Source organism: Lagenorhynchus albirostris, chromosome 1, assembly GCF_949774975.1.
Source record: "Lagenorhynchus albirostris chromosome 1, mLagAlb1.1, whole genome shotgun sequence".
NCBI classification, from domain to species: Eukaryota; Metazoa; Chordata; class Mammalia; order Artiodactyla; family Delphinidae; genus Lagenorhynchus; species Lagenorhynchus albirostris.
Window position 1 is genome coordinate 83,976,819 of NC_083095.1, and position 26,629 is coordinate 84,003,447.

The 26,629-nt window shown below is 45.7% G+C and overlaps 2 protein-coding genes and 1 long non-coding RNA gene across 9 annotated transcripts in view; 2 read left to right on the plus strand and 1 right to left on the minus strand.

Moving 5' to 3' along the window:
• Nucleotides 1-9,106, plus strand: part of BUB1B (BUB1 mitotic checkpoint serine/threonine kinase B) — a 57,570-nt gene extending 48,464 nt beyond the window's left edge. Inside the window, exons 19-23 of the mRNA XM_060147060.1 lie at nt 1,104-1,253; nt 2,856-2,998; nt 5,890-6,061; nt 7,067-7,173; nt 8,595-9,106. Of these exons, the coding sequence (XP_060003043.1) occupies nt 1,104-1,253; nt 2,856-2,998; nt 5,890-6,061; nt 7,067-7,173; nt 8,595-8,826 (804 nt within the window). The 3' untranslated portion in view covers nt 8,827-9,106. The remainder of the gene's footprint in view (nt 1-1,103; nt 1,254-2,855; nt 2,999-5,889; nt 6,062-7,066; nt 7,174-8,594) is intronic.
• Nucleotides 2,736-22,400, minus strand: LOC132519200 (uncharacterized). 3 transcript variants are annotated; one of them, XR_009540119.1, is made up of 4 exons: nt 22,202-22,400; nt 11,396-11,467; nt 3,634-3,804; nt 2,736-3,232 (listed from the first exon to the last, which is right to left on the minus strand). It is a non-coding gene; the product is annotated as an uncharacterized LOC132519200 (long non-coding RNA). The 3 variants fall into 3 exon arrangements; XR_009540115.1 differs by lacking the exon at nt 3,634-3,804; XR_009540118.1 differs by lacking the exons at nt 3,634-3,804; nt 22,202-22,400 and adding an exon at nt 18,020-18,102.
• Nucleotides 21,498-26,629, plus strand: part of PAK6 (p21 (RAC1) activated kinase 6) — a 34,657-nt gene continuing 29,525 nt past the window's right edge. For 2 of the 5 annotated variants that reach the window (XM_060147081.1, XM_060147063.1), the window contains exons 1-2: nt 21,498-21,816; nt 22,563-22,635. The gene's annotated coding sequence lies outside the window, so the exon portion shown is untranslated. Of the gene's footprint in view, nt 21,817-22,123; nt 22,421-22,562; nt 22,636-26,629 lie in introns of those variants that run through there. The other 3 variants (XM_060147074.1, XM_060147068.1, XM_060147102.1) reach the window with 3 other exon arrangements.

Genomic DNA, 26,629 nt, shown 5'->3' on the forward strand with positions numbered 1-26,629 from the left:
CTATTTTCTCTTTGTCTTTTTGCTTTACTTTCTGAATGTTTTGTCAACTTTATTTTCAGTCTTTTTACTGGGTTTTTCATTTCTTTTATCATGTATTTAATGTTCTTTCTTTGTAGCATTCTGTTCTTCGTTTCAAAGATGAAATATTCCTTATCTCTCTGAGTATATTAATGATACTTTAATTTTTTTTTTCTCCCTGCATCATCTGTTTCCTTTTGTCTGTTTTGATCTCTGTCTTTCATATTAGAGGCTTTCTTCAAGTCTTTGGCTGTCTCTTCATATTTAAGTGTGGGATGCTAGAAAGCCAGTTGAAAGCTCTGTTATATGGTGGGACCTTGACAGCTGTAGGCTTCACTGTACAGTGATCTCACTTGGCCATTTTGTTGGAAAATCCTCAATCTTTGGGTCTTTTGAGCTTATCCGATTCCTTAGAGAAAACTTCTGGTTTCCTGCCTAGAGCATGTAATCCTGGCTGCTAGCCTCCTGAAAGCTGCATGGGGAAGTTAGTCTGGAGAGTAGAGGGGCAGGAAGATGCATCTTAACATTTGACATATAATAAACTTTTTCCTCTTCTCCATATGGTATTCCCACCCTCAACAATGCACGGTGTCCTGTAGTCCAGAGCCCTTCTGTTTTATATTCTCTAGGAATAAACTTCTGGTCTTCAAGAATGAGAGAGAGGCAGGGCTAGGCTGGGCTACAGGAGCAGGAGGGGAGTCTGGGGACTGATGTTCTCTTTACAGAGTTCAACCACCCCTGTTTTAGCTCCACCTTCACCCTTACTTCTATAGGTAATTAGTGCCACCAGTTTTATATTATAGGGAGATGGTCTTGTAGTATAAATATGGTTGCTTTCAGCTTTCTCCACTGCTAGAATCAGCTTTCTTGGGTCTGTTAAGTGGATTGTTACCTCTTATTATTCTCTTTCCAGCTTTCAGAATTTCCTGCTGCTCCGTCCTTTATTATAGATTTCTACCTTTTAAAATATCTCGTTACTATTATTTCTGTTGGGATATAGGAAGGGCTGGAGCGAATGTTTTCATTCTGCCAACTATAACCATAGATTCTAATGACTCTTATTTTTAAAATATATTTTCTTACAGGTATCTTCCCAACCTGTCCCATGGGACTTTTATATCAACTTCAAGTTAAAGGAACGTTTAAATGAGGAGTGTGATAATTTGTGTATCTGTTATCAATACCAAGATGGCTGTATTGTTTGGCACCAATATATAAACTGCTTCACCCTTCAGGTTTGCAATAATATGAAAACATATCATTTAAAGTCCTCAAGTAGAGAGATTTGTGCTCCATTTAGCAAAGGAATTTAGTACAGAATTCCTGTTAATCTTCTAGAAATAGACCAATTAAATTATGAGTTTAAAGCATTGTTTTCTTTTTCCAAGTTATTTTGACCAAGAACCTCCTTTAACTTTTTATTATGTCAATTTTCAAACATATAAAAGTAGAATTGTGTCATGACCTGGTCATCTAACTGTGACCATCACCAGCTCATGTCCACTTTTGTTTTAAATTCCTGGTCTGGTAATTCCAACATCCCTGCCATGTCTGGTTTTGATGCTTGTTCAAATTGCATTTTTTGCTTTTTGGTATGCCTTGTAATTTTTTCTTGATAGCCAGGCATGATGTACTGGGTAAAAGGAGCTACTGTAAATAGGCCTTTAGTAATATGATGATAAGGTGTAAGGGGAGGGAAGGTGTTGTACAGTGCTATGATTCATCGTCTTTTGCAGCGAGCCTATGCCTTTGGACTGTGAACTTCACAAGTTTCTCAGTTTCCTACCCCCATACCCCCCACCACCCGGCTTAGGTAGGACAAGATGGCTGGAGTGGGCTGGAATTGTGTATTTCCCTTCCCCAGGTCAGGTAGGCTCTGAAAATGCCCCAGCAGGTTAGGCTCTGGTTAACTAGTTTCCCCTGAAGGCAGGCCTTGTTAAAAAGAACAGAGTGGTTCTTTTTCCCTCTCCCGCGGCTGGAAGCACTAGGGGAATTTTTCTGTGATATTTACTGTGAGAACCTGGTCTGGCTCCTGGAGGTAAAGTTCACAACAATGTGGGGCCCCCTTATGCTTACAGATCCTAAAGGAGTTGTTGATTTTTCAGTTGGCTCAGCTTTTTACATGTTAGGACAGTGGTAACTTCCAAGCTCCTTATGTGAGGAATGGAAACCAGAGGTCTATTTTTGCCACTCTTGTTCTATCTATATTTTCCCCCTGGATCATTTTTGGAACCCAAACACAATATATCTTTTTTGGCCACACCACACGGCTTGCGGGATCTCAGTACCCCAACCAGGGATTGAACGCAGGCCCTTGGCAGTGAAAGCCCAGAATCCTAACCACTAGGCCACCAGGAAACTCCCCACAATATATCATTTTATTCTTTGGAATGTTCTTAAGAAAGTTTTACTGCCTTTTTTTAGTTTAGTGTTTCCGAGTTTTTTATTTCTCATCTCTTTTTAAATTGAAGTATAGTTGATAGACAATGTTATATTAAGTTTCAGGTGTACAACATATTGATGGTTTTGCTGCAATTTTGATGGTAATACAAATTCTCCAAAATGGTTGGAATGATGGTATTTTAAAACTACCATTTATAGAGCACCTATTATGGGCCAGGCTCACCCTTGATGCTCTTCATCCATTATTTCATTAAATCCTTATAAACAATCTAATTGGAGAGCAGCATTATTAAAAATGGGACAAAAACCCAACCTACAAAGGAGCCGACATTCTAATAGAGAACAACAAGGAAGAGTACAGGGCAGTGGTAAGCAAGGTATTGAGTATAAGTCACCCCAAATTAAGAAATAGTTTTCTGTCCTTCTATTTCCAGGATCTTCTTCAATACAGTGAATTTATTACCCATGAAATGATAGTGTTGATTATTTGTAACCTCTTGACAATGATGGAGAAACTACACAAAGCAGAAATAGTCCATGGTGACTTGAGTCCAAGGAGTCTGATTCTTAGAAACAGGTTGGTCCTTTTCATTCTCTTATAATTCTATCAGCTTTGTTGTAAAACATGGATAGTTGCCATTCTCTTTTGCCTTTTGATAAATGCCATATTAATGAACACAGTACGTTAAGAGAATATTAGCTACCTAAAAGTCAATAGTCACTGGGAATAGTTTAAAAGAATTCAACCAAAAAAAACACGTTGAGGAAAAAATCCAGAAAAAAAGAATTAACAACTCCATCGTGATGATTCCTGTCAAGAAGAGATGTAAAATGTGAATATTTGGGGAAATGTGAAGTAGATTGTCTAGTCTTTCTTTGTGTGGGACCAGTGCGGAGCTAGCAAGGATGCTAGCAACACTGAGGCACTGCTCAGTTTCAAAGACCAAAGCTTAAGTCACACCAAATTGAGGTAATTGCCAAGAGAAGTAGGTAAAACCAGAGTGCAAATGCAAACCATGCCAAGAAAAGGGGCTTAGTGTTCAAATTAAATCCAGTTTAGCCATCAGGTTCAAGGGGTGAGCACAGAGCAGGAAATAAGAAATGAAGTCCAAATACTAAGAACTGAGAAAATACAGACAACATTGAGGCTTAAACAAGGCAAAGATGCTCAACAATTTTTGTTTTATGGAAAGGACTAGAGGACCAACACACCCGTCTAATAATGGGCATTGATCTCATGGTATTTGAGTGAAGGAGTCTGGTTTAAAGGTGCTTTGTCTGCCCCAAGCCTGTGACTTGGGTAAGCAGTTAACTTTCTCTCTGAGGTCATTCGTGTACACTAAAAGCTGGAATCATTCTTTACATTTCTCCTGACTACTTATTCTGTAAGAAGAAACTGAATTAGACTCTAAATCATAGTTGGCATGGAAATTAAAAGAACCTTCAATGTATTTCTGCAGTTATAACCAAAAAAACTAGAGCATCCTACCTTCTTTCCTGAGATGGCAGAGTCCTAAAGGCTTCCCCAGGCATAATACAGCAGCATTTCTCATCCAGGGCACCATAGGTACTTTGGATGAGATAATTCTTTGTGCAGGTCTGGTCCAAGCATGTCAGGATGTTTTATATCTATTTCCCCGTAACTACCTGTCACCCAAACACAAGTTATAATCCCCCAGCCATTGTGATCACCAAATATCTCCCCATATGTTTCCAAATGTGAGAACCCCTGGTATAGTTTTTATTTTCATTCTATTTCACAGCACTGAAATTTCAGAGGATAGTGCTAGAGTTCTCAGGACTTTTCATGGAAATTGTAAGCAAAGAGATTTTCTAAGCCTTTTTGGGATTAGGCATTTGTATGCTGTGTATTCAAATATCCTTCTCTCAGTCACTAGAGGACTCCAGGAAACCACATAGTGTTGAAGGGACATTGCCTTTTACTTTGTCACAACTTTTCAAATTTGATAGGAAATTTCATATAGATGCACAAGGAATTGAAAGAGCCTTTTTTTTTTTTAACATCTCTATTGGAGTATAATTGCTTTACAATGTTGTGTTAGTTTCTGCTGTATAACAAAGTGAATCAGCTACATGTATACATATATCCCCATATCCCCTCCCTCTTGCATCTCCCTCCCACCCTCCTTATCCCACTCCTCTAGGTGGTCACAAAGCACCGAGCTGATCTCCCTGTGCTATGCGGCTGCTTCCCACTAGCTATCTATTTTACATTTGGTAGTGTATATATGTCAGTGTTACTCTCTCATTTCATCCCAGCTTACCCTTCCCCCTCCCCATATCCTCAAGTCTATTCTCTATGTCTGTGTGAAAGAGCCTTTTGAAATCATTTAATGCAGTTTCTACATTGTGTGTGTGTGTGTAAAGTGAGATCCAAAAAAGTGGAATGTCTTGCCCAGGGTAACAGTGAATGGATGATTAGAGAGCTAGGAGACCTTCCTGCTTCTTTTTATTATTCTCAGAAACATTTTTCCTACCTCTCCCAAGTTTTGAAAACATTTGGGAATAGTTTTATGATGGCCAAAAACAAGTTGTAGTAAGGAATCATAAATTTTAAAGTAAAATAGATCATTCTGTGCTGTGGAGGTATATGTGATAGGATTAATCAAACCCTATATTTAGGAATATAAGACCTGCCACTGATATCCATCAGGGATTTGAAAACACCAACTGAGAAAGCAGAGAAACAGAAGGAACACAAAAATAATCCATTTTTTCCTCACATAAATAGTTCCTATATCTCTTTGGAGAATAGCTTTATTACATGGAATAGATAAGCCTGAGGAAAATCAATAGTGAATTAGTGCTATAAAGTTTTTTTCTCTCTTTTTTTTTTTTTGTAAGGAAACAGGATTGGAATTACATATAAGAGGAAGACAGTATGGTATTAATTTAATATAAACAGGATGGTTTACAGTATTTTGTAAAGGTATCACTTTACCAGAAAACAGCCTTATGTTGTTTTCAGTTAAACTCTGGGAAGGAGGGATCTGAATGACACTCGGAAAGCCTAATCTAATAGCAAACAAGAAAGACTGTGACATCTATCAAAGCTTAATTTCCTCCATCATAATTCTTGTCAGTGTATAAATCATTGCTGTTATATATGTCAATATGTTCAGTGCAAGACAGAGGCCTGCAGTCTACTTCCAGTATTTAGTTTATATAATATGGAAACTTGATAAATGTTCTGTGGTGGCCATGCACAATGGCTTAGATATAGCTTGGGTCACTAAACTCATCTTAACGTTCCCCAGTTGGGTGGATACTGCCACTGCTCTTACAGGTGCATTTTCATAACTAACCACTGGAGGGAGCTATTGGCATAGCTAAGGCACACCTGCAGTACCTCCTTTTTTTTCTTTCTTCTTTTTTTTTTAAAGACCAGCTATGCAGCTTCTTTCATGGCCTATTTTTATTATCTCCTTCTCTTACATCTGGGCTTAGAATCCACGATCCCTATGATTGTAATAAGAACGATCAAGCTTTGAAGATAGTGGACTTTTCCTACAGTGTTGACCTTAGGGCACAGCTAGATGCTTTTAACCTCAGCGGCTTTCGGACTGTACAGATCCTGGAAGGACAAAAGATCCTGGCTAACTGTTCTTCTCCCTACCAGGTAAGTGTAAAACAAGCTTGAGCAAATGTGGAGAGGGCTTCTTAATCTCTTTCTTACCTAGATAAGCCGTGAAAGCTAGTGTTTACTGATATTGTCTCTCCTGGAACAGATGACCTAGTTTTCAGATATCACCAAGTCAAGCAAAATGTACCATTTTTCTGTCACAATACTGAAGAATTTACACACACACGTGCGGACACATGACTAACTCAGTAACCTAAGTGTCAGGGCCATTTCTACCACTTATCTGTGTTGTCTTTTGTAAATCATTTTCTGTGATCTTCTCTGTAAAATAAAGATAATAATCAGCTCTGTTTACATCAGAATTCTTGTGAGGATTAAATGCAATAATGTATATAAAAAGACATTAGGAGAAATATAAAGTGTTTTATATGGTGGCATTATATGCAGAAATCCCTTCTGACTCAGCTCTGGATATATGGCATTTTGCTGACTGAATATGTAGCATAGCCCTGAACTAGTCATGTAGAACACATTTAGATCACAGCTAGAGTCCATGCAAATTTAGTAGGTGTACAAATTTGAATTTGGCAGTCCAGATATATTTGTCTTCTTTTTTTTTTTTTTGCGGTACGTGGGCCTCTCACTGTTATGGCCTCTCCCGTTGCGGAGCACAGGCTCTGGACGCACAGGCTCAGCGGCCATGGCTCACGGGCCCAGCCGCTCCGCGGCATGTGGGATCTTCCCGGACCGGGGCACGAACCCGCGTCCCCTGCATCAGCAGGCGGACTCTCAACCACTGTGCCACCAGGGAAGCCCTATTTGTCATCTTTTGTTCTAGGATAATTCCTAGAGTTGGCTCTACTGATCACTTCTTTGGGGAGTTTCTCTCTTTACTGTAAGGATAAGGAACAGTCTACTAAAATGTATGTCATAAAATAAACTTAGCTAAGCACTATGGTACCTGTCAACTTCCTACATAAATAAATTGCCATGACAATAGCAGAGAATGATTTTAGCTGATGGTGCTTTTTGTGATTTCAGGTAGACCTGTTTGGTATAGCAGATTTAGCACATGTACTATTATTCAAGGAACACCTGCAGGTCTTCTGGGATGGGTCCCTCTGGAGACTTAGCCAAAATATTTCTGAGTAAGTATTGGTGGTTTCAGGGTCTTTGCCTGTCCAAATAATGTTCTCTTTATCTTGGGTGCTCTCTGCTTTGACAGCCTTGGTTTCTTAGTCCAAATGCCATGATTTCATTAATTTTAACCAGTTTTCATTAGAGTATCAGTGGAGCACCTTGTGCAGGACAAAGGAATTGTTCATTAAAAATGGGAATCAAGCTATTCGGACTTCAGGACATCATTCTGGACCTAGATGTATCACAGACAGATAAACCGTGACTAGAGTATGGAAGCCTCTCAATTTAGAAGGCTTAATAGAAACATTTTATGAGAATAATTTTCTAATCAATTGGTATTAGTCTTATGGCCCTTTTTAATAGCTTTTGTCAAAAGTTAATAAGCATCTCTTGAAGAAAGCTAAATTTCTAAATTACATACTAATTTTAGGCTATTATTTATTTAATGAATGGGTGAAACCAAAGCAGAGAACTGAATCTCCTTGGTGAGGAAGTAAATGCTCTCTTAATAACAGCTGCTTGGTCTCAGAACCTTAGTACTCCCTCAGGCCTGCTCATAATACTTATTAAATATCCCATGTTCTCCCTTACCTTATCATAGCTATTAACTTCACAGAATAAGCTTACCAATCTATCACTTAAAGAAAAGAAAAATCAGTGTTGAAAATTTAACACCCCTTCACCTCCATTTTCCCCTGCCAACAATTGAATTGTATTTTTTTCTTTATTTAATTCAGAATTTGGCCAATCTTATTTGTCTCTAACATGTACTTTCAAAATAGGTTTGAAATATAATGTAAGGCATATAGGATAGATTCAGGTTATCTCCAGTTGGTTATGGTCCTAGGTGGGTTTTACACAAACAGAAGCAAGTGGGGTCACGTAGGGTTTCCTAACAGCCTTGCCTTTTACAATAATAGAAGCTTCTCTGATCTTTTAAAAAAAAAAGGTGCAAACATCATAGACTTAAGCAGTAGTTACTTCACTTGAGCTTAGGATTCTGAGAAGGTTGTAAAGATAATAAACCCCTGGGCGGGGGGAGAGAGGAAGCTGTAGTCTTTCTAATGACCTAGACTTTAGAAAAGTTAGAAGAGAGGAGACAAAATTCGTCTTTCTTCTATTTGTAGAAGAGAAATGCTGCATCTTAGTACGTGGAGGAAATTTATAGATTCAGATGAAAGATTTTCTTTCCCTTTATGTGCATTATATTATGGCTCTTCCCACTATGGTAGTCTTTTTTCTTTTTTCTTTTTTTTTTTGTAGTTTGACCTTGGGTTTTCAAAGGACACTACTTGAATGATCTCTAACCCTAGAGTTAGGTATTACCTTAAATCATGTTGGTGCATAAATGTACCACTGAGTTAAACACAGAAAGAATTCTAACTCCTATATGCCTAATCTTGATGAAAATGGTTTTATATATTTTTAGGCTAAAAGGTGGTGAACTGTGGAATAAATTCTTTGTGCGGATTCTGAATGCCAGTGATGAGTCCACAGTGTCTGTTCTGAGGGAACTTGCAGCAGAAATGAATGGGGTGTTTGACGCCACATTCCAAAGTCACCTGAACAAAGCTTTATGGAAGGTAGGGAAGTTAATCAGTCCTGGGGCTTTCCTCTTCCAGCAAGATAGGCAGTCAAGTCTCTCGCAGATTCCTGCCTAAAACCAATGGTGGTACTGTGGAACACTGGACCTGTATATGCTATGACTTAATTTAGGTACACTACTAACACTTTTCTGCTTTTTGGTAGAAGTATATTTCTAGGTAACTGGCATTTTCTACTCAACAAGGTGCCGCCTCTTGGCCTTGTCTAACTTTAACAAAGAACTGTTTTATTCTAAATGGATTCCATATTAATGGGTACCTTGTTGTCATTTAATGCATTTGTCTCAACTTTTCCCTGTGCTTTTCCCGTTTGTAATTTGTGACCTGTGCCCTTATGATCACTATGTATTTTGTAAATAATAAAATAGTATTTGTTAAATTTGTGCTTCTAACATCTCATCTACTTTTTGCTAACTAAGGTAATAAATGGCCTGATTTTGCAGACAGGCGCTACTTTACCATGGAAATGTATATATTCTAGACTTGGAACTGTTATGATAGGATCGTAACGAGACAAAATAGCCAACCATTCCTTTAGGTGTTCCTGACCTTGCACTAAATGGTCTAGATTGAAAAGCAGATAAAATGGTTTACACAAGGCCAAATTTTCTTAAATTTCAAGGGGCAAAATTGTTTGTTTTTATTATATTTTAATGTTTTCATTTTTTATCCACCAAGCCCCTTGGTCTACTTATATAATCTAGCAGTGCTGCTGCTGCTCGGTCTCTTGATTAGGGCTGTGCGAGTTAGAAAAGAAAAGGTTTTGAATGGGCTTTAGCAACCTTTCAGAAATGGAATAATTACCATTCTGTTACATGCAAAATGACTTGGTGGGGGCACGGTTAATGAAGGAATAGAAGGAGATTTTGTTGTTTGGAAGATTTGAAGAGGCAGAATTTTAGAATAAAAAGATGACTTTGAAGCATGGAATCATTTGGGAGAGAATAGGTCTAAATGAAGTATTAGACTGCTAAACAGAAGCATGAATTACACCAGGTCTTGGGTATAGGGAAGGAAATTGGTAGAAAAGGGCAATGAAAATTAACTATTTCATATCTAAATATCAAAATTATCAAATGTGCCTCTATGCTGGTGCCTGATTTTTTTTTTTCCCACTCTAGTTGTCACTGTTACTGCTCTAAGATTGCTGGAAAGCAGAAGATTCTAAGTATATCTCAGCTAAAAATATTTAAGCATATATAGTTGAAGCACTGAAACATGACTTGGCTCTGAAGGATAATCAACTTAGAAATTTTTTGCTCTTAACCAAAATATGATTTTTCAAACATTTTCATGTTTGCTTCTTATACAACTAAGGATATGAAATTATATATCTGTATCTTTTATGTAATCGAACCCATCTACCCCTCTGCTTTGCTCTCCTCATTTCTCAATCTACCTCTTTGACACATAAAGTCATTTGAGGCTGGATGGTAAATTTAGATTCTTTCTCAACATAGGCTTAGCTACCATCTAGTGAATTTTTCAGCAACCTTGACAGCAAGACTGACAAACCAGTGCTTTATGGATAAAGCTTTGATTCTGAAAGTCCAGTCTGAGGAGAGGGAGGAAAATCTGAGGAAGCTAATTTATTAGAGAACTTGCAACTATTTTGCTACCTCTTCCTCCTTTCCCCATCCCCTCCAATCCTGACCTTTCTTCGTAGAGGGGAGAAAATAATACCTGACCAGTTAGGACCTATGATGTCTTTGTTTTCTCTTTGCCTGAGCATAAAACCACAAAGCGGGCACATTTCCGTTTTCCTTATATTTTATGTTGTTTGTCTTGGGAGAAGGAAGCGGAAGCCTCTATTTGTTGGCTGAAGCTTCAAATGGTTCTTATTTCTTGTCTCACTAAGGCAGAAATAGCCTAACGATAGACCTGAGAAAAAGAACATAGCTGAAAAGACAGGATCTTCACTTTTGTTTGAAAAGAGACCATGGAATATATAGCGCCTCACCATTCACAAAGTGTACATCCACTAATCTTCTACCACTGTTAGAACCTTCATCCCCCTGTGGCAGCTGTACAAGAAACCTTCCACCCAAGTCAGAGTGCTCTAACTGATGCCAAACCTGAATCTGGAAATAAAAAGATTTCCTTTAGCATTAGGACTTTAGACTGTTAGTTGGGCTATTATCTCAAGGTAGATAAGAAAGCCTTTCAGAGGGTTAGCACAAAGCACTTTGAAATGACTCGTGTTCAGGCTAAAATCTTTAAGCAAAGACAGCAAAGAAATGCTTCTTGTCTGTTGCATTTGGAAAAGAGGAATTCTTCCTCTAGCTGCACCAACTCTTATACCAAATTCACTTCCAGTCTGGCTCATAAAAGTAAGATTTCCCTAGTGAGGAAGATGCGTTTTTAAAAAAATTTTTAATATGGCAAACTTCGACCTTAATGAGGTTCTTGTTTCCACCAAAGACACAAGAAGCTATGAATATTTAATAGGATAAAGGTGGCATTTCAGAAAACTGGTGTTGAAATAATGGATTAGAGTTTGAACTCTATCACCAGCGCCACCACTAGTTCATACAGCACCTTTGTGCAAATTAGAAGTCCCCTTCCTCTAGTGGATTTAGGACCTCCCTGTGCACCGTAGCTTGACTGGATTTCAGTCCGCACTTACCCTCTCAACCTGGTACCCTTGTAAATAAATTGCACAGCCATATGCAGTGGTCTTTCCTGTTTCACAGCTTACCTGCAAAAAAAAATTTAGATCAAAAATGTTAATGTAAAAAACTGAAAATATAAAATAGTAGATGACTTTGTAATTTTTTGTCTGTGACATAACACCAAGATTTATCCAGGAAGATTGCTATTTATTACTATAATAGATAAAAAAATAAAACCTAACATAGTCATCTGTCTCTCCCCTCCCCCCCCAAAAAAAAACCCCTAAACGCAAACTAGGAAAAATTACTTGCCACACGTTTGCATCATTTTTCACTTGCATTATCTCAAGGTCTCATAACTAGTCTCTCTGCTTCCCCTGCCCACCTCCAGTCAAATCAGAACCCTCCAATGGCTTCCCATCTCACACAGCACAAAATCGGAAGACTTCTCACAGCCTGCAAAACCCTACCAGGTCTAACCCTGCTATTCCCTCACCTCTTCCCTGACTCCTCTTTTCCTTGCTCACTCCACTGTAGCCTGCCTACCTCCTTTCTGTTCCTTAAACATGCCAACTAGTTTCTCTCTTTATGAACTTTTTGCTTTGTTTCTTCTGCCTGGAATGTTCTTTCCCATAACTTCACATGGATTACTCCCCTACTCCCCTTCAGATGTCTTCTCAGATCTCCACCTTATCAGAGGCCTTCCCTGCCTATTCTGTACAAAATAGCATCCCATACACACACTGATGTTCTGCTGTTACTCTCTATCCCTCTTTACCCTGCTTTATTTTTTCCATAGCACCTATCACCTGTTTTTTTCCATAGCATATATTTTTTGTTCTTCTCCCCTGTATCCCACTCCTAGAATTTAAGCTCCTTAAGGGCAGGGATTTACTTTGTTTCTTGTTTTAACCCCAGTGCCTAGAGCACTGTCAAAGCACTATCTTACCTAAGGTACAAAGAACTCGCTTAAAAAATTGAAAACCAGTAGAAATAGACAAAGGGCATGAACAGTCCACTAAAAACATTTTGATGGCCAGCATGTGAGTTGTTCACTCTCATTCCTAATTAAATAAAATGCAAAATAAACCTGAAATTTTCATCATTCAGATAGTAAATGGTTGAAAATTGTGTTTGTGAGGGTGAGGGGAAATAAGTACTCATGTTATTAGTGGGAGTGCAAATTGGCACACTATTAGGAGGTGATTTGGCAATGTTTATTTAATTTAAATATTCATTCCCTTCAGCTGAGAAATTTTTCCTAAGAGTTTATCTTAAAGAAGCATTGGCACAGATGCTCAAAGATAAAGCACTGTTTGTAACAGTTGTCCTCCCTGCTTCCAAGGCTCATTAGTCCCAGAGGGATAATCCATGTGACAGACCCTGCGGAAGGAGGGGTCCTGGAACTAATGCAGAGGTGAAGTCAGACAATTTCTGTAGATGGCAGGGATGCCTCGGCATTGGTGCCAAGAAGATTGGTGCCCAATCTTCCAATCTGGCATGAGCCTGTAGAGATGGCAGAACCTGAGTTAGGCTTTGAAAGTTGAATTCCAGACATTTCAGCTTATGTTTAAAAAAAAAGCTGAGGGGAAAAAGTGGTTGCCTTTGAGGAGAGTAGGGTAGAGAGGAGAACGAATAAAGGCTTTTACTTTTCAATTTGTGTGTTTCTGAGCATTTTGAACATTCTGATCACTTTTTTTTTATGTCTATGGGATAATCTAGGCTAAGAAATTATGGGCTATGGTTTTGTCATCTTTTCCCTTCTCTACATTAAAAAAAACAAAACGCCTAATATGTGTTAGGTGTTTTTATAGTGGGAAATTTGGGAGACTTTATCATCCAAATATAAAAGCAAGATTAATTTGGAATTAAAATGAGAGCATGAAAACAGTTTTAAATTATTGAAGATAATATATCTAAACTTCTATTTTTAGTATGCTAAAAATTCATACATGTTCAAATGTTTTATAATGTTTCTATTCAAGGTGCGCTTTCTAAAATTATCTTCCTACTGTTACAACTTCCTGTGTCTGTGAATAAGGGATTGAATTACATAAAACTTGACTTTTTTCAAAACAAAATACATTTTATGGCTCTCGTATAAAAACTTGAGCTTCCACAAACTGACATTGTATGATTAAGAAAGGAACAAACAATGATGAACTCAGGCTAAATGTCTATAAACATACGTTTTTCCCGTCAAAGCGTACTACTTCCAGTAGTCTTGCTCTTTAGAGGCTCCTGCAGCAGATATTCAGCTGCCTAGCAGTGTTGTCCACTAAATTCAAATTGGCTTCTCCATGGGGAGCAGTGGTTGCCCAGTCACACTGCTAGTTCTCAAACCCCTTGTGAGCAAAGGACTATGTGTCTATTAATTTTATATAGTCCTAGAAATTAGTAGTGAATTAAATACGTAGTGAGTTAAAAAAATAAGTAGTGAATTAAAATGTTGGAAAATAGTGGCCACAAGTTCAAAAACTAGCTGTATTAGAGTCTTGGTGAGGGGGGAAAGGCTGTAGATATGCCTGGAATCATAATCTCACTTTCATTTCTAGTGTGTCACTTTGTGTATGTTTCTTTAACCTTCTCTTGTAATCGACTGCTGACCTTACATCAGGATACACTTCATTGTACTGTTTACTCTTTTCAAAATTAAATGTTATTTTCACAGGTATGTTTATTCCATCAAAGTGTGTACTTTATTTTCCGTGTGTGTATAATTCAGCCTCACATTCACTCGAAACAGTTACGTGAGTCAGTGTATGCTGCAGTTTCAAAGTAGTCTAATCTTACTGGCCTGGTCATGTGATGCGTTTTATTTAATTGCTTCAGTCCTGCAAGTAACAAAGTGAGGGTGGCATTTCATAAAAACAAATACCCATTAAAATCTGTGAACAAAAAGATGAACATACATTTGCTTTTGCATTTTAAAACAAAATTGAAAAATAAACTGGTAATGCTAGAATAAAGTGATAAAGATATTGACAAGGATGACACATGAAGTTTCAGTGAGACTGGCTCCTTCCAGGAAATGAGACAGCTAAGGGTGAGTACATGTGTGGTACAGCAAGTCAAGGAGTCCCAGTGAATCTAGGGGATCAGGCAGACAGAAATAGGAGCTAGGCAGAGCAGACAGACGTTAACTAGCATTGCTGGGAGAGACCTTCCTGATCAACTACTCTGTCACTGAACAGATAAGGAAGCCACTTGCTCAGGACTCACCCAAGCAGGCACATCCAGAACCCTACCTAGCTTATGGACCAGTGGTGTAGGCCACTAGGGCAGCCCCATAGCACCTGCCTGCGTTGTATCATCGGTTGCCTTGGACAGGTACATGTACATGCCTTACCTCTCTAATTCAGTTGAGCTCTGTGGGACAGGAACTGTGTCTTTTTATACTCTAGTTACATCTTGCATGTGGTGCTCACATTATAGGGGGTCAACTTCACAGGCCCAGGGCCTGCTAGAACCTCCTCAGTATTGAGATGGCCCCTTGCCTGTGGTGCCAAACCAAATGCTAATAACATGGTTAGAGATGCTGCCTCTACAGCCAGAATGCCTGGGTTTGAATCCTGGCTGTGTGACAATGAACAAGTTACTTATCCTCTCTAAGCCAGTATTGTCCTTTATGAAATGAGGATAACCCGAGTGCCTACTTTACAAAGTTTTGAGAACTAAATAAAGCTTTTAGTACAGGTGCTTGTAGATGTTTGTATTGATTTAGTTCTAATGTGGTCTAATGTTCTCTAGAAACCTCTCGAGTAGATTAGAATTCCAGCTAGATTGGAGTCTTACTGTCTTTTGAATTAATTTAAGTACAGAGTACAGCTAAATCTATAATATAATAAAGGTAAGTGAAAGAAACATGGTGTTATCTAATCTAAAGGGGAAGTGAGTTTCTACTGGGAGTGACCTTCAGGGAACCAAGTATTTGTACTTCAAGAAGACAGACTCAAGATAAGCCAGGTACCAAGCCATCAGGAAGATCTGTCTAGTCCCGTCATCAGCCCACAAGGCTGTTTCAGTCCGAAGGTGGTCTCTGGCTCACAGCTCTCTGCTGCTTCTGTGCCATTTTCAGAGCACAGGAATCTTAAATGCTGCCTCTGGTCCTGTTTGCTCTGACAGTACGTAACAGGCAGGTCTTGCTGCCCACATTAGTGGGAAGCAAGATGCAGATCCCTTCCCTCTAGCCACCTGCAGATGTATCTCACTCCTCTCCCCCACCAGGGGAAGCACTTTCTGACTTAGGGAGCAGGGTCTACTCACCCCATTTAAGGCCAAGACATTTAGTCTCTTCCTGAGACTCTTGCTGCTAGAGCTTAGGCTTTCAGAACTATTTCTATATTACCCTCTGCTACATCCCTCTCCTGAGCCAATGGATAAAAAGTGACCACTTGCTTAGTAGGAAAAAGGAAAGGCAGAAAATAGGAAGCCCTATAAATTCAATTCATGAACTGGAAAACCTGGGCTCCAACCCCAGTTCTGCTCCATGCTGGCTTCTTTTTTTTTTTTTTTTTTTTTTTTTTTTTGCGGTACACGGGTACATACCGTGTACACCGGTACACGGTATGTGGGATCTTCCCGGACCAGGGCACGAACCCATGTCCCCTGCATCAGCAGGCGGACTCTCAACCACTGCACCACCAGGGAAGCCCCATACTGGCTTCTTGATCAGGGCAGGTCAATCTGCTATCTATAAATTAGTGCTGAGGCTTCTACCCCAAAGGGCTGTTGTGAGAATTAATAACACAGTATAGTTGCTAAACATGGAAATTTCATGGCTCCTGGCAAGCAGTGGATTTGGCTCTGTCTGCCCAACAGCCAACCCAGAGCTGGGCACAGGAGGCAGCCAAGCTGGTGTAATCCATCGTCGTGGAATCTAAGCTACAATGGAGATGCCTGACATTCTTATTCACTCAGGCCTTCAGCTGCAACCTGTTGACTCCTGTTTTACTCTGTTGATAAATGTTCATTTACCCCCTTCAGGACAGCAAGTAATCTCTTGGAATGTGGCAAAGATGTTTAGCCAATGAGTGTTTTTAAACTCTACTGGCGCTCCACATTTAATGACAGGCACCATGAAGGATATAAAGAAATGTAAGACATGCTCTCTCCCTTCAGGGAGTTTATAATTTAGTTAGCAGAACAGGATATTACAGGTTAAAAGCCAAGAGAATATCGAGACAAGTAAGTCAAAGGACATCTCAAGGTAAGGCAGATGGAGCAGATATGTTAGGACACTGAAGAAGTGAGGGTCAGCATGGGTTAGGGTGTCCTGGGAGCCATCAGGGCATGGCAGGGATTGGAGCTGGTCTGTATTGGGTAGTTTTCAGCTGCAAAAATCAGAAAATCGAAACTAGCGTAAAAGGTAAGAATATCTGTTATCTCACATAACAGCCTGAACCCAGCAATTCATGGAAGACCCATGTTGTTTCCACCTATTCTGCCATCCTCAGCATGTTGGCTTTTGTCCTCAGGCTGGGTCCCCTTCTAGAACCCAGCTGGCTACCACAGCAACTTGGAGCAGCACAAGGAAATTTTTCCCAAAAACTCTCCCAGCAAACTTGCACTCCTGTCTCAGTTGTCACATGCCTAGGGCCTAAACCAATCCCTGGCAAAAGGAAGGGAATTAGCAAGACTGGTTTAAACTAATCAAGATTCACCCCTAGGGCTGGTGCTGGGGAGGGGCCCTTCCCTGAGCACACAGGAAGGAGAAGAGTATACATCCAAATAAGTTGGGTTTCTTCCAGCAAGTAAGAAGGGACAAGCAAGAAGGGAAGACCATACGAAGCGGTGCCCACCTTCTGCTTCCCAGGCCATCTGCTAACACTGCCATCTTCTCTGGGTCTATCTCCCTGTTGGCCACGACCCTATTACCCTTTCTTCTTGCTTCCCCCAGTTGCCCCAGAAGCCGGGGCACTGTGGGGTGGAAGCATGGGGGTCGCTAGACCAGCTTCTCAGGGAACAATCCCTGACTTCCCTCAGTCTGTGCCCCGGCCCCTTGGCTTCCTCCCCACCTCCCCTGCCCATCAGCATGCAGGCAGGTTCCGCAGCCCAGCCTGGGCTACCGGAAGGCCTCGTCATTCCCTCTTTGCTTCTAGGCAGAGGGCCAGCGTTGGGCCTTCTGATCAAAGCCAGAGGGACAGTGGCAGGGCAGCAAGGCCGTTGGCCGGCAGCAGTAGTAACTCCTGGGCTTTTCCAATTTGCTTTTGTTGAAGAAGAGTTCCTGGAGAAATTCCCTAATACGCAGCCCGGCAGGCTCTCCTACTCCATGGAGTGTGGTGGAGAGAATTCTGCCAGTCACACTCTCAGCCCTCTGCCAGGAGTCTTCCACACACCTTGCCCCGCTACCAGAATACCCGATTACCCTGGCCTCCCTGCCCCCTCCACACCCACAGGAGGGAGAAGGAGCAGGGCAGGAGGAGAGGCACAGAAGGGGCCCAAGCATCTGACAAGGCCCCGATGCTTCCTTCCCACTGAGGACCACCCCCAGGACTCGATTGGTCACTCTCCCTTTTGCTACCACCACCTTGGAGTGTGGGCGGGTTCTCTGGAGGCATCTGCTCCCTGGGAACCCCACCAGCCCTGTGGGAAGCCATTTGGGAAAACCTCTTGAAGGTGGGGCCCCTGCCTCTTACCTGGAGGCCCAGGGCTGAGGGGCACCTCTGAGGTAATACCAGCCCTGGAACACAGGACACAGACCCCAGTGACAATACCTGCCCCTTAATACCAGCCCTTCCCTTCTGGAGCCTGCCTCAGCTTGGGATGGTAGGGGGTGAAGGCAGGCAGACCTGTTCCTCCCTTCCTGGCCCTGCGGCGAGAGATGCTGACGAGTGTGGGCAGGCGGAGACAGGCCCACACAGCCGTCAGAAAGGCCCGTGTGAAGCACCCTCTATACACACAGCACAAGGGGGGGCGGGAAGTGTGGGGAAGAATCTAAAGATCGAGAAAAAGTTGTCAGTAAAAAGGCATTTTTCCCACACGCTGGAACCCTAGACTTTGTTTCTGAAACTTGTCATTCTTAAGGAAAGCTGGGGAAGCATGCGTCTACGAAAATGTGAGGACTTCGCTGTTAGAGGGCCTTTCCAAACCCATCCCCAGACGATTTGCTTAAAGCCATGCGGTGGGACATTTCGGTGTAAGCAGTCAGTCCAACGGAACCTGACTCACCAAAATGGTACAGAGGAGGCAAGTTGCTTTTGAGGCTTTAAGTATATCTCTATTTTCAAAAGCAAAATGGAGAGTAAAGTGAAAGACTTTATTGTAAAAACACCATTTTGGCTGATTCACATGCTGCCACTTCCTGGGAGCCAAGAGTAAAAGGCAGAAATGCCCACAGTGACAGCACCGCTGCTGCCTTGGACTAAATTACAGATACGTCACACTCGGGGCTTGACCTAGAACGGGCTGCATGGGCCGCAAAGGGAACAACGGGCCTGTGAGGAGGAAAGCAGTGTTGCAGTCCTGACTCTGCCTCTAATTTCCTCTGTGGCTTTGCTGAGTCACTTAATCTCTGGGGGCTGCAGTTTTCTCACCTGCAGAAGGCGGGGCAGGGCTGATGATTCTAGAATTCCTTTCAGCCATGATTCACTGTATTCCAAGTAAGGGTGACCAGAGCACAGAACCGCTTCATGCATTCACTCATTCAACAAAGTTTGCAAAGGCATCTACTATGTACCGGGCACCATGCTGGGTTTCCTGCCCTCGAGAACGCAGCCTGCTGGGATTAGCAGAGGTGACTCTGCTGGGATAAGGAAGGGCACAGGGCATACCACTGGCCCAAGAACACAGGCATCTGGCCAACTGCCTTCTACAACAGGCAGCCAAGCCTTTGCAGGATTTCTTCCATTGGCTGGCAGATCCCCCTTTTCTACAACCTGTGAGGAAAGGGATCTAGGTTGGCAGGTGTCCTCAGCAAATCAAGAAGCCATGCAACATGATGGTGGAGGAACAAGTTCCAGTCTGTGCAGGCATCAGCTTTCAGAAGTCCCTGAAGACAAGACTAACAGAATCGACAATGATGGATTATCATGCTCAGGAATTTTAGAGGATGAGAAAATGTAGCCAAGACCCATGGTGACCCTTGGCTGGTTTTTGGCCTCCAGCACCCTAATCTTCTTCCCCACCTCATGTGGGTAATGGGAACATTTGACCAGGCTACCCTCCCCTCTGCCAGGCCAGAGGTGGACACGTGACCTGAGCCTCCAACCAGACTCCCCCTGCTCTTGGACCAGGTGCCGACGTGCATCAGGTGGTGCGCGTGGTGGGAGCACCTTCCGTCCAGGTGGGGGAAGCGTGGAGACTCTGGAGTTAGGTCCGATGTCTAGAGACCTCAGGGCTGCCCGGCTTCTGTCCTGGACTTGATTCTCCAGACTTATCAGTGCTGGGAGTTAGTTACCTGATGGCTGTCAAAAAACCCCTTTCCTGCTCAAGATGGCTGGTCATTAGAAAACCTAACTGAGTTTTTATGATTAATGCCACATGGTCCAATGCTGTGCAGCTCAATCAAAATGTCTGTGTGTGCAGCCTGAGACTGTTACATGGGAGGTGACTGGAGTCATGGTTTGGAAGATGGACCTGCTGCTGTTTGGTGCGTGGATAAGAATGAGTGACAAAACGAGCACAGCCATGAAGCTGAAAGCTCAGAACACTGATGTTTTCTGAGCTCTCAGGATGAGCAGTTCCTATGCCAGGAGCTTCGTTCATTTATTTCCCACAACCCTGTAGGCAGGTGAAATCATCCCCATTTTATGGATGAGGAAATTGAGGTCCAGGTGATTAAATAACATGCTAAAAGTCACTCAGCTGATGAACGGTAAAGCTGGGATGTGAACTCAGGAGGAAAAACTCAGAACCTGGGCTTTTAACCAAACACCACGTTGTTTCCCTATGGAAGAAAATTCATGAAAGAGTTTTCAAAATTAACGCGAACAGCTTAGTGCCGCCTTGGGCTGGGGGGTGAGAAGCGTCAAGGGGAACGGTGGGTTTCCATCTTCAGCAGCAGTGGGCACTGGGGCGGGAACCGGCAGGTCAGGGTGGTGCCTACACTGGGGCAGCTGCGACTTGGGCTCTGGAGTGAGCATTTCCAGGTTGACGGTCAAAGCCATGGAGAGGATGGTGTTCCAGCGGGAGTGTGGGCAAGTGTAGGGGAGAGGAGCAGGGGCCGAGACTGGGCTTGGGCACTGGGAGAAGAAAAGGAGCCAGTGAGGGGACAGGTGGGTCCAGGGACCGGGAGGGCACTGTAGAAGGCTGAGCTCTGCCTGGCCCCTGGGGAGCTCAAGTTCTCACCTGCAAAGGCCCCTGTTTCTGATCAGGGTCTGGGAAACAAAGGGTCCCTGCCGACCCCGGAAGCCGGTGCCCATGCTGCCCGCCACCCCCTGCGTGCCGCTGTCTCACCCTTCACAGCAAAACCAGCCAAGACCCCTAAAGGCGAGCTCAGCCAGCTGTGGCTGGGCAGCCAGGTCCCAACCCCGAATTCTGAATCCTACATCTCTGGGGTTGGGGAGCCTGGGAGGTCTGGCTTCCCAGGGGCTGAGGGAGGCTTGCACTGAGCTGGGCAGGCAGCCCTTCCCCCCACCTCCCCCTCAGTAAAGGAAGGCAGGAAAAAAACGTGTTTTTATAAATAGCTCCAGCCCCAGCTGATTTGTAAATTCAGTGGGCTTTTTGTGTCAATGACATCACCCTCCTCCCCATGGCAACCTCCGACGATATCAAAATTGCCAAGCAACGTTGAAGCAGCTCGGCGCCCCAAACGAGAGCGGGTTGATGCCTGAGGATTTAATGGAGAAATCCCAAAGTGAGCCGAGGTGTTCCGTGGAGGAGGCGTGCGTGGCTGGGGTGGAGGCCAGAGCCCGCCAGTGCCGCTTGCCAGGAGCCCTGGGCCAGCTGGGGCTCCTTGGCCATGCTCCCTTTGACAGCCTGCTGCCGGCAGCAGGGGGAAGGACATCGCTCCCTGCCTGATGTGCCAGGAGCCAGGAGCAGCCATCCAGGTGACTAAGCCGGCCCACGGGCACTGAGTCACCGCTGGCCTGGAGGTTTCTTCCTTCCCTTTTGCATCTGATTATTTTGGGAACTGGAAACTTGGAGCTGCACCTGAGTCCCGCCCCTTCTAGCTCTCCCCTCCCTACCTGGGGCTCCAAGGAAGATGGGACCTGCCACGAGTCTGCTGCCACCCGCTAAGGATATGGAAGACGCTGTGGGGGCCTGAGGGGCCGGGGAGAGATGTCAGCCGGCAAAGTGCAACGGCAGATATGGTGATGAGGCTGCCTGTCCTCTGGAGGTGTCGGGAGAAGGGGAGTCTGGTCCATGCTGACTGGCGTCCTCCGGGCTGGCTTTGAACTCACCTCCTAAGGGATATTTCTGTAAATGAGCAGCTCCTAGGGTCCGAGTGGCATTTGGAGAACGAGGCTGGATTGGCTTAGGCTGGCCTGGGCAGGTAGGTGGCTGTGCGCCGGGTGCGGCCTCATGTGTGTGTGAGAGGAGCAGGTGTGTGTGTGAGAGCGGGCCGCAGGGGAGCTGGCAGAGACTGGGGATGAGGGATTTAGCAGCAGTTCATCCTGACTGATGCTGGGCCCGCCCAGGCCCCAAGATGGGTGCTGTGGAAAAGGACACCAGGTGCCTGGCCTGAGCAGGTGCGGAGCAGCTCCAGCTCAGACAGACCCAGGCCCCACTGAGTCCACAGGACAGAGATACGGCAGGGTGCCAGGGTAGGGGGTGGTCCAAGGATGGAAGCCAACCCGCCGGGGGCACCGGATGGTGCTTGGGCTGCCTCCTCTTCTGACAGCCCTAATCACTAAGGCACTAAGGAAACAGCTTCCTACCAGCAATTCTGTCCCTCTCGGTGCAGTGCCCATCAGCAGCTACGTGTGTCCTCCGCCGAGCTCTCACGGGTGTATCCCTGGGAAGGATGCTGCCCAGGGCTCTGCTCCCCCATACTCAGGACACAGCAGGGCCACTGATCAGGCTGGTGCTCAAGCCAGCACCCCGGACCCCTGACCCCACAGGACGTGCTCTGGTGTGGGTTCCCCGCCTCCACACCAGTGAGTAAGCTGCTAGAGGGAGAAGGCTCTGTGCCCACAGAGGCAAGACGACACCAACCAGGAGCCTTCGGGAGAAGCGGCTGGGCGAGAAAAGCACTGAGGTTTTCTTTTTCTGTTCCTTTTTTTTCTTTTTTGCCCGAAGGGAGTGCCGCTTCCTGGGCTAGAGGCAAGCACCGGCCTGCAGCAGGGAGCTCGGGGCCCAGAGGACGGCCAAGGTAAGGTCCCTGCTGCCACGGCGGCGTGGGCCTCCCTGGCGGGGTGGGGTGCCAAGGTGTCCAGGTTGCCCACCATCTGGGACAGGGCGGGCGGCTGTGGGTTCCTGGGCTAAGGAGCCCCACACCCCGCCCAAACTGCCACTCCCTTCCCAGATGGATTTTGAAGCACCCCCGTCCAAGCTGGCCTCTGGCTCCCTGGCCAGAGAGAGATATGCTTACTTCTGCTATTCCTGCCTTTAACTGGGACCCTCAGTGCCACCGGGACGCCCCTCCAGGAGGCCCCACCGCCTCTGGGACACTCCCCCCATGCGTGCATCCCACAGATATTTATGGAGCATCCGCTGGGTCCCGGGATCCAAGTCACGCCCCTGTGCTGAGCTTGACTTGGCACAGACTCTGACTCTGAAACTCAGCCTCAGGCCAGATTCAGGGGGCTGCCTGGCTGAGAGCACCGTGTTTCCTCACAGACCTCAGACTCCCCTGCAGTGTTAAGGACCTGGTTGGCTCCGGGGACGTCAGGCCCAGTGAGCTCGGGTTTCTAAAGCACTGGGGCCCCACCAAGAAGCAAGGCTCATACAGTGTAGTTTGCTCTTTCCCTGACATCACACACCAAGGTCGGGGGGTCCTGCTCGGGGTCTTCCCCTGAGTGGTTTTTGTGGGAACCGGGTTCCTGAAGTAGAGGATGAGCTCTGGGCTGCATGGGCCCCGGTGCGCCTGGGACTCAGCCCCACAGAAGCTCATCTAGCTGAGAATAAGGCCTTTGGGCCAAGCAAGGGGTCCTCTCTGCAGCTCAGGAGAGCCCTGGTGACCAGGGTGCCTAGTCAAGAGGGGTCGGCACCAGGAGCAAGCTTTCTGGGAGCCCCTGATTTGTGTGGAAAGCTCTGTGCACCTGAGAGTGGCCGCAAGAGGAGAGTACGGTGGCCACATGGACAGTTCGGTCCCCCAAGGACAGACATTCTTGATGAACGGAGCCCCCTGGGATGTACCAGGCACAGAGAAATGTGCAGGCAGGTCTGGGGCCTCCGGCCATGGCAAACCCACTCTGTGCATAATTCCCAAGAATGACCAGGAATGCCCCCAGTCCTGGAAGAGCCCATGGGACCAGAGTCAGGATGAACCCAAGTGTCTCCCACTCAATTAATCCCCATACCTGGCTCCAGGAAGAGGAAAATGGGAGTATTTACTAGCCGTGGGGTTACCAGCTTTGGGCGTATTCCCAGCTCCTGGAGAAAGGCCACTCCAAGCCTGGCGGTGCCCCGTGTATGCAGAGCTGAGCAGCAACTGGTGCCCAGGTGGGGACAGAGTGGCAGAGGCTGGGGAGCACCAGACAAACAGCAGGCCAGCAGGGTGGCAGCTGGCCGGCCCAGGAGGGAGTGGAAGGCAGAGGCCAGGAGGAGAGGAAAAGCTCAGGGAGGACTCAGGACGACGGCTTTCTTATACCTACCACCTTGGTGGGAGGCCCGGGCTGGGCGGAGGCGGAGACCCTGAGAGACCTCATTCCTCACCGGAACGGCCCCAGAGGCGCCTCTGCGCACTGTGTCCTGGGCGCAGAAGGCAGGAAGGACTCATGGGAAGCTGACCTGTGGCTGGAAGTGGAGCCCTTCCTGTAGGATGCATTCCACACCTGAGTGGGAAGGAGACTCGGGCAGTAGGAAGGCTGCTAGCAAACCTCATTAGCAGGCCTTCTGCAGCCTGTCCCTAAAAGAAGTGGAGTAGCCAGCAGGTTGGAGTAGAGCATGGAAAATGGAAGCTTCGGAAGAGCTCTCAACTTCCTGAAGCAGGGCTGACCCTCCTGCCCGGGGTGAACAGGCCGACTGGTCCTGGGAAGCTGCCCCTTCCAAGCTCAGCCCGAGGGCCCACTGGGGGCTAAGGTGAGAGGTGTGAGGTGTGGGATAAAGGGGGACTTGGCTTTTCTGGGCAGGGTGTGGGCTCTAGGCAGCACTGGGTGGTGGCCACTGGCACCTTGTTCTGGCTCACTCGCATGCAGGCAGGAAAGAGCTATGGCCTGACTACGAAGTACCAAACACCGGTGGCAGGATGGGGGACGGGGTGGGGTGGCGTGCTGGAGCCCTTGCCCCGGGGGAACTTACAGGCTTCAACAGAGCAGTGGAAAGGAAAGCTGAACAGGACAGACTTTCATACCCTGGGGAGAATTAGCATGGAGGCAGGGACCATTCCCTCGCAACTGCAAGGGGCCACATCAGCCCCAGCAAAAGGACACTTACACTGGTCAGCATTTTCTATAAAACCTCACTCTGACCCACCAGGCAGTGCAGAGACTTTACAGGGGGACAGTGATGACCTTTATTTTTTTACACCTGTGGTTTCTCTGTGGTTAAACTTTCCCCCTCGAAGTGCTGCCTCAGTCAGCAAACACTGGGACCTTTCAGCCTGGCTCTGGTTTGCCTGAGTTTGCCAAGCACTTGGGCCCCGGGCCTCTGGCTAACGGTGTGAAGTCAGGGCTGTGTTCTCTGTCCCGTGGACTCAGTGGGGCCTGGGTCTGTCTGAGCTGGAGCTGCTCCGCACCTGCTCAGGCCAGGCACTCAGGCTGCCCAGGACCTGGGGGCGGCCTCTGCGTGCTCAGAGAAGCAGGCCCAGGAAGCTCAGGTCAGCTGGTTTGTTCATTGTTCTGGTCTCTGACCCCCTTGCACCCGGAACCCAGCCCACTCACCCCAGGGCAAATAGCAATGAACCAGTCACCTTGCTCAAGGCCCCTGCTGCTTGCCTGTCCACCCAGCCCCTGAGGCTCCTGAGTACTGCAGCGGTGGCAGCGGGGTTAAAACCGGGAGGACTGGTTCTCTGGTTCAGTCCTGGCATGGGGCCTCCAGCCTCCATTTTCTTTCTTCCGGCTTCGAATGAGGCTCCGTATGGAATTGTGCAAGAAGGCACGGAGAGTGCAGGGAGCCGGGGACCAACGGTGCATCCAGAGCACGGTCTCGGGTCAGTGGGGAGGAGCGCAGAGGAGGAAAAGGGCTGCCCCAGAAAGGAGCTAGCCGCCTTGGACTGCTGTAGTACATTCAAGCCAAAGGGAGGCCCAAAGAATGTTTAACGCAGCCTTCATAATTTCATAGAGGGAAACAGAACCCAGAGAAGGTAAGTGGGGTCCTAAGATCACAGAACTAACTGCTGACAGAGTCAGCTTCAGGCCTGGAGGTCCTCGCCTCCCAGTCTAGGTTGCCTTTCCATCAGCAGTATTAGCAAACGCACCCCCAAGCAGGGACAGGTGAGAGCTGCCAGGTAACAAGATGGCTTGAGAGAGGCGGCCTGGCCTAACACAGTAGGAGGACAGGTCCCCTTACTCCTCTGTGCCTCCTGCCCACCCCTAGCCCCTGCATCTCGATGGACCTGGAGCCCCAGCTCAGCCCACGCTTATTCACCAGCGCCTCCCAAGGAGAGGCCCGGCCCACTCCTGGGACCCAGCCACTCTCTGATAAACAGATCCAGCTAGTTTGTAAATGGATAGACTCAATTTCTTGTCCCAGGAAGCATTTTACATTTTAAACAGAAGCCTGTTAATGTCTTAAGCCAAAGGAGGGGGTAATGATAATAGTATCTAGGGACGAAAGAGATTCTGGGGCAGACCCTGAGTGGGAGGAACACGGGAGACCTTTTACCTCAGGTGGTCTTTTCACCAGTTATATATCATGACCCCAGGCAGGAATTTAAACACCCACCATCAGAGGTCAGATCCCAGAAGCAGGTGGCCTGTTGTCTGTCATTTGTCTCCCTGACCCCAGGCACGAGCTGGACAAGAAGTCTTTTATATTCCACTATAATGGGGTTTGTTGGAAGATGGGGTGTCAGGGGTCAGGCAAGGTGGAGAAAGGTAGAGGTCTTGGACCCTGGGAAAGGGTGGAGCCAGACCCAGGGGCAAAAATGCAAGGCCAGGCAGTTAGCAAGCATGTGCAGGGCTTCTGTAGAGGACAGGACGGTCAGACAGGAGGAGGGGCTGCCTCAGATGGTCCATCGTCCCAGCAAGAGCCACTGGGGAGGG